Consider the following 7743-nt stretch of genomic DNA (forward strand, 5'->3'; position numbering starts at 1 on the left):
CCTTAGATTACAGCCAGTGCCCTTTCATGGACAGCAGTGGGACTTGGCTTCACAGAAGAAGAGCCTTCAAAGGGCTTGAGCAGTGCAGCAGCAGTGTGTTAGGTACAGAACTGAGCAGGGAATGGTACTCACCAGAGCCTGGGGAGGTGAAAAAGGGAGAAGTATTTACATGAGCTTTGCCAGGGTGCTGGGGAAGCCACCTAACCGACTGCTGTTGATGTCCTGAGGCCTGGGAGAGGAGAGAGCAGGACACTGATGGCATAACTGGCCTTGAGAGAGAGTCTTTTTTTCCACTGCTATTTTACTGAACTACAGGATTGAGAAGACAGCACTGTGTGTGGCACGGGCTGGCTCAGGACAGGCTGTTCCTTACCCACACCCTACTTGCCCCCAGAAGGGAAGAGCTGGGTTAGGGAGTCAGGTAAGAGCTTTATTCTTCCCCCGAGTGTGCCTGGAAGGTGATATTTAACCCAGCAGCTTCACATCTGGAAGCCAGACAGCAATAAGGGCCTTGTCTTCTTCCTGCAGTGAGCAGATAATGAGCTGACTCCCACCTACCTTTGGTTCTGCAGGAGGGCTCCCAGGAAGTCCCTCAGTACCAAGTGCTGGTGGTAGCCACTGTCCAGCAGGATGCTGCCCGACTGGCGCCTCGTCAGGACCCCGGGCACCCCTTCTGGGCTGCTCTCACTGCTGCTGCTGGGTGGAGAGGGGAGATGTCTCCATTTCAGAGGTGCTCTGTAGTCCCTCACTCAGGGTTTGGCTGGGGCTGAGCAGCCCAGCAAGGGAAGCTGCTGCTCTGAGCCTGCTCTGCTTGGCTGCAGCGAGGAATCGGTCGGATGTATTTGCTCCTGTGTTAGAGGGGGGATTGGGGCTGCTCACGTCTGAGTAGCTGGGTTTATTTGGTGGCAGTCACTGGATCTATCTAGCTACCCAAGGGGGAGTGGGGAGGCTGTTTTCTGTGTCCAAACCAGGCCAGGGAGAAGAGTTTCCTACCAGTGAACCATCACTGCAGCTATTATTTGCAAATACTACTGCTGGTTGACATTATGGGAGGGCTCTCAGCTGCTCTGATGCTTACACCCTTGGAGAGGGGGATGAATGAGGCTGTTTAATGAGAGCTGTGATCAGGGGGATCCGAGACACAGGGATGCAGGATGCCCCCCGGGACGCAGAGCAGCAGCAGCAGCAGCGATCACCTCTCCTCTAGGCAGCTCTTTCTGTGCCTGCAGGGAAGCAGCTGCCCCGCGGGAGGAGGAGGAGGAGGAGGAGAGCCCTGGGCAGCAGGGGGCCGTGCCTTACCCCAGCCTCTTGCCAATGATGGTCTGCAAGAACTTGCGGGCGGAAACCTGCCCCAGGAACTTGCGGTAGTTGTCGGTGAATATGGCATCGGCGTGGCGTGGCATCCTGGGGGCAGAGACAAGCACGGGGTGTGAGCCCCCCAGGGGAGACCCGGGGGGGTGAGAGGGGGGAGACAGGGCAGACAGGACGCTGCTGGTGTCAGGTCGCTGCTGCAAACGCAGCTTGGGGTGGGGCTGGGCTAACGGGAAAGGGTTTGAGGGAGCTCAGCCCCGACGTGGAGGCAGCAGGCCAAATAAAATGGCTGGTCATTTGTATCAGTGCTAAAAGAAGTAAGAAGTGCCTGCAAAGCAGAGGGGTGAGGTCAGAGAACCCATGGAGAGGAGGAGAAGGGAAGGGGAGAGGGCAGAGCTGGGGCTGGGATGTGCCCAGGCTCTGCAGCAGCACCATCACCTCCTGGGAGGGCTGGGGCTGGCTGACAGGAGCCTCCCCCAAGTCTCCAGCCTCTGGTTAGACCCCAGGTCCCAAAAATCCACAGGTAAGGGAAGCCACTTGGCGGGTCCCACTGTTCAAAGGATGAGTCCTTTGTGCTTCAGACAGAAATAACCATCCTCCATCCCTGAAAGGGGTGGAAAGGAGAGGATCTAACAACCATGCAGATGGATTCCCAGAGCTCAGTGCCACTGCAGGAGCCCTGGACCTGTGACCCTACCCCTGTCAGGACATCCCTGCTGCTGGGGACGTGGCTCTGGACACGGATGATGGCAAGAGCTGGCACCACCCCAGACTTCTGCTGCTCTGCTTGCAGCTCAGCTGGGTTCTCTCCTGGAGCTTGGACTTTTTGGTGCTCTTGGGGGTACTAAATGACCTTCCAGTTTGCTCTTGGGCTGGGTAACCAGTGTCCTCTTGCTGCAGGAGGGCTGAGAGGTGAGGTACAAACCTTTCCTCAGTGGGGTCCATTAACAACCCATCCTCCTCCTGTTCCTCTGCCGAGGGGTTGTGGCTCTGCAGTGGGCTGCTGTGCTGTAGCTGGAAGTTCACAGCCTTGCCAGCAGCTGGCCCTGGGCTGGACCTGTTGGACAAACCCAAGGCATGCTGTGAGACGTGCCCAAGTGCCAGTGGGGATCAATGTTCTTCACCCCTACTCCCTGTTCTGCTTTTCATTCTTTGCCATCCTCATCTCATCTGTAACACGAGTGTTGTCCATCACCCTCCCCAGCTAGAAACTGCCCTGAAGCTGTTTCAGGGGGGAAAAGCCTCAAACACCCTGAGCTCCCACATCCTCCAGCTCAATTCCAGCAATTCTGGTGTCGTTACCCCACGGCTTGGGCACGAGGATAAAGCATTTTCTGTGGGATGCTGAAAATCCACATTATAGAGCCCAGCACTCAGTTTTGTTTTGTGCCTCTGTCGATTTGGAGTGCTGGGAAGTAACATTACAACTTCTAACAGTCGAGAAGGAAATACCTGAAATGTTACCAGGCAGCTGTTGAGTTCCTGTACTGGGATATCTGTGGTTCTGACTTCAATGCAGGCAGCCTGCAGGCAGGGATTTTAATCAGTGATGGAGCTGGAGGTGCTGCCTGTGCTGGAGATTGCCAGATTCCCCTTTGTAGAACCCAGCATTCCATTCTACAGCCAACTGTTTGGGCTGAAATCCTCCATCAGGTGCCTGCCTTCTTTGGAAACCAGCCCTAGGCTAGCAGCATACCCCAAAAAAAACTAAACCAGGGCAAAGAAACAGGCTCAGCAACTCACCCAGAGGTCATCTGGCTTTCTGAAGTGCCAGCAACCTTCATTTGGCACGTGATTGTTTTGCACCAGGCCAGAGATGAGGCAAAGGAGTGCTGGTGTGGGTCAGCCACTCACCTGAGAGCTGGGTGGAGGGGAGAGGAGATGGAGCATGCGACCAAATGCAGGAACAGGAGCAGGGTGGCCTTGTCCAGCATCTTCCACCCTTTGCAGTCACCTGGAAGGCAGATGGGGCTGAGCCAGCAGCAGGGAGATGCTCGTGGGGGAGGCCCAGAGCCACCGTGGTGTTCTGGGTCACCCTGCCCCCTCCTTGGCACAAAGGGACTGGGAAGGTGCCCCCGTGCCACTGGTTGTGGTGTTTCCCAGCAGGGAGGTGTCTGGGTGTGGCACAGTCTTCCCCAGGGAGGGCAGTGGGGGGTGGGACCCCTCAGGGAGCTGGTGGCAGCCGTGGGTCAGGAGCTGGGGCTGAGCAGTGGGGTGTCCCACTGTGGGACCCCTCTATTCACCTGTCCCCCTGCTGTGCTGAAGGAGAGCTCCCAGCCTGGGCTGGAGCAGCCCCTGGATGCTGGAGGGCAGCAGGTAGCAGGGGCTGCCAGCAGCAGCCTGGCTGCCTGCACAGGACCAGCCCCTGGGGCCCATCCTGCTCTCCCTGGGACGTGCGTCTGCTTTGCACAGGTCTGTCTGTAAGAGCTGCCTGGGCAGAGATTGAGGAGAAACAGGGAAATTCAAATAAATGCTGGGCAGAGGGGTGATGCTGGCCCAGGGGTAACCCCAGCAAAGCCAAAGGCAACCGTGCTGAGCTTGGTTAGACAAGAGAACACAGCCTGTTCCCTCAGTCATGCTGCCTGGGGAGAGGGGCTGGACCAAAATAATCCCCCCGAGAGAGCTGAGCTGCTCTGTGTGGAGAGGAGCCCCCAGGCAGCTCTGGGCAGAGGCTTTGGTGGGAGGGGAGGTGGTCCTCTGAGGCCGTGCACCCTCAGGAGCTGGATGTGATGCTTTTGTGGTCGGCAGCGAGGGGCAGGAGGGGGGTATTGCAGTGAAGGCTCTTCCTGAGGTCTGACTGAAAGCAATTGATCTTTTGCTCAAAAGACATGCTTTAAGAATGCAGATAGAAATCTTTAAAATATCACATTTCCCTGTTCCCTGTCTTATTTTGCACAAGAAAAGAGCAGAAAAGTGTTTGATCTCCCTAAGAGGGGGAAAAAAAACCCTTCCAAATGTATAACAGTATTTTCTTGCAAAAAGAGCAGTTTCCAAATGGAAAAGGTTTGGTTGGGCATCTCATTGCCCAAGAGAACGTTCCAAGCAGGGGGTTTTACTGGTGGTGGTGGTAGGAGGGGGACCCCTTCTGATGGAAAACCTCATCAGTGAGCCCTGGGGCACTGCTCAGAGAGCACTGCCCACTCTCCTGATCCTAGAGCAATATAGTGAGCAGAAGGCTCACTGAGGAGCAGGGTGATTGCAAGTGGGGCCCATCTTGCACCGTGGAAGTTCATAACAGACCTAGTGGCAGTGTCAGCAGGGGATGGAGAGACGTGAGGAAAGGTGGGGGACTAAGAAAGAGGGGTTTTTATCACAGGCTCATTCTCAGCCCGGTGCCTGTTCCCAGCTTGGAGAGCAGCAGCTTCCCCATCCCTCCCCCTGGGAGCAGCACTGATTCTCCTCACTCCAGCAGAGCTTCCTGGGGTCTTACAGGTGGAATCTCCTACCCCCAATACCTGCTCCCTTGCAGGATCTCTCAGAGAGCTGAGGAATGCTCAGGGGGAGAAAAGAAGGGACTGAGAGACTCACACAGGGCTTCCAGTGTCAGAGCAAACTTGCAAAGGCACATCTCTGTGCCTCTCCCCTACACATCTCCAAGACAAGCCCCAAATCAGATCTTTCTAGATAGAGGAAACGATCTAAAACATCTGTCAGGGGGCACCAGAAGCCTGTGGTACCAGGAGTTCCAACCAGGAGATTTAAGCTGTGATAGGAGCTGAGAATTAAGTCTCAGTGTAAATGCCAACGTAGCCCAATGCTGTCTGCTTCCCTTTTTAATTCCTAGGATACAGCCCTGATGACCACTTTCTCTCTGTACCTGGTTTCTCTTCTCTCACTGCTGGGTTTTCCTCCAGCGTTACCTTTTATCCCTTTTGAGATTTGGGGTTTTTTTTTCCCCTTTTTCTACAATTTGCTTCTTTGCAATATTTTTGGTTGGTGGGTTTTAGCTTTGCCTTTCTTGCCACGTCTTGCGTCATCTTTTCTCCCTTAGCTACAGGCTGCTTCTCACCCCAGTTTTCGGGGTGTTTCAGCCTCCCTTTTTCCCTCAGGAAGGAGTCTGAAATGCAAGTCCTGCACCCCTTCCCCAAAGCATCTGCTCTTTTGGGGGAGAAACTGGGGAATTAAGCGTCACCCTGCCCACGAGCAGCCCGACAGCTCTGCAGAGCCTTGTCCCTCACCCCGGGAGAATGCCAAAGGTGACACCTCCCTTTCCATTCTGGCAGCACGTGGGAAAAGAAAAAAAGATGAATAAACAAATTCCCCTGAAGATGAAGAGGTTCTAGCACCATTCCAGCAGAAAAAGCACAACAGCTTCACTCCCCCTGCGCCGCGTGGTGGGAGCGGGGTCAGGGTAACTCTCTCTTCCTCCTTCTGAAACCTTAACCCCCTCTGGCTCAAAAACAGAGATGAAAAGAAGCTTTCACCACGCCCGCTGGCTGACAAAGTTCAGGCTTTTCTATGATGGAATGCTACGTTAGAAAAGCAGGAATCCTTTTAAGGGCTTTTCTCTGCCTCGTGGGAGCTGGCTGGGGCTCTCTGGGACACACCGTCGTGTTCCTCCTCACCTTTGCTTTGGCTCAAGCAGTTTTCTGGACGGGTGAGTAAAGCTGCACGTCTTTGCCAGGGGAAAAGGAGCTCTCAGCAAGAGAGCAAAAGAGGAAAATGTGCTACAGCTAGTAAACATCAAACGTGCTTTTACCTGGCTTGCTTAGAATCCTATTCGTTTGCATTCAGCCTAGAGAATGAAATAAGAATTGAACTATAAGTTGGCACGAAAATATCTTGTATAGTATGAAGGATTTTGTACCTGGCAAAGCTGATTATTGATGCATTTCAGTGTCATTTCATCATCTCCAATTTCCAAATAGACGTTACCCTGTTAAGAGGGAGACTCACACTTACTGATCCTGGAGAAACCCCGGGACTCCTCGAGCGGCTCCTGCCCTGGTGTTTCCTTCTCCTGCTGGGAACAAAACTTCTCCCTCTCCGGAGCTCCCCCTGTGCCCCGCCGGGTCCGTCCCCTCCGCGGTGCCTGGCAGGACCCGGGACAGGGAGCAGGGAGGACACTCGGCTCTCCCCCAGCTCCTCTGCCAGCCAGGGAGGTGCATCTCCTCTTTTTATACCTGTGCTCCCTCAGGAGTCCTGTGGGCTCCTACACGTCAGAGGATCAATTATCCACCTGAATTTCAAAGGCTGTGTTTAGCATCCTCTCTTTCTTTGCGTGTGCAGGGAGGCAGGCAGGGGGGTTGCGGGGAGGTGGCTGTGCCTGTGGTCCAGGGTCATTTGCATGCTTTCCCTTTATCGTGCAAAGAGTGGAGAGCAAATAATAACAACGATAATCTGCCAGAGGGAATGACAAATTTGCTTTCCATGGTAAACTTCTCTTGCCCTTGTCGATTCTGGTTTTTCCTCCTACTCCACAATGAGAGTTAACCATTAATACTTCCTCACGCTGCCTGCTCAGGGGGGGGTTATCTTTTTGCTCTTTTCTCTTTCTTTCATTATGAGCCTTTTCCTCCTTCTTTGTTGCTCACACCCGCCAGCATTAGCGGGGCAGTTCATGCTTTGGTCCCTCCCAAACATCCCAGCTTCCCACGGAGCACAGGAGGGAGCTGGAGAGCCCTGCTCCACTTGTCCACCCTGCCAAAAGGCAAGGGTCTTCCCTGGGCTGCTGCCTGTGCTGGCAGCTCTCTGCCTTCCTGCAACAAGGCTTATGAAAGCCCCATTAAAAAGGACATGTAGCGTGCCAGGAAGACCAGGACAGTTCAGAGGAGTTAAAAATGAGGTGCCAGCACGAGGTCCACCTGCCAGATTTCTCCTATTGGCTTCATCGTGCCCAGAATTGATGGGGACCCAGACCTTAGTGTCTTGTGGGACTCGATGCTGCAAAGAAGTTTCAGTAGGTGAGCAGACTCCTCTCTGCCTGCTGCCACAAGCCTTCACCTTGCACCAGAAAGCTGGTTGCAGCTGTGGGTGGCAGAGGTGGGCTGCAGGGCAGGGTGATGGATCTGAGGGGTGTCAGGGGGTCGGCAGCATCCAGCGCTGCCCCGACCCTCTGTCATCCTTTTGCTTCTTGCCCCAGTGGGAAACCAGCTCTGTGCTCACAGCTCCCTTCTCAGTGAGCAGGGACCTCCTTGCAAAGCAGGGGCAGGGACCCAGCAGCTGGAAGGCTCGAGGGAGCTCAGCACACCGAGTGACTGGTGCTGAGGAGCAGTGGCTCTGGACCTGGACAGATGGGCACAGATGCCCTCGGGCTCTCCCTGCTTGCAGCTCCTGTTCCCTTTGGTACCAAAATGGGGACCTGGCTGCTTTTCAGAGGGGAGGAAAAAAAAGGGATTGAACAGAGCCAAGCAGGAGCTTGACTGACCCTGCACTGAGCAGCTGCCCAGGGCCTTTCTGGTGGAATGCAGAACCAGAACAACGTGAAGAGGA

The 7743-nt window shown here is 54.7% G+C and overlaps 1 protein-coding gene across 1 annotated transcript; it reads right to left on the reverse strand.

The window, feature by feature from the left end:
- Positions 1-169: 169 nt before the first annotated feature.
- Positions 170-3245, reverse strand: VIP (vasoactive intestinal peptide; the record flags this gene model as incomplete). Its single annotated transcript, XM_008949286.1, has 5 exons — positions 3166-3245; positions 2237-2368; positions 1300-1404; positions 559-693; positions 170-229 (listed from the first exon to the last, which is right to left on the reverse strand). Coding segments are annotated over exons 1-5 (512 nt in total), but the record flags the coding sequence as incomplete, so codon positions are not given.
- Between the last annotated feature and the right edge of the window lie 4498 nt (positions 3246-7743).

This window comes from Merops nubicus, unplaced genomic scaffold, assembly GCF_000691845.1.
Source record: "Merops nubicus isolate BGI_N331 unplaced genomic scaffold, ASM69184v1 scaffold47611, whole genome shotgun sequence".
NCBI lineage: Eukaryota > Metazoa > Chordata > Aves > Coraciiformes > Meropidae > Merops > Merops nubicus.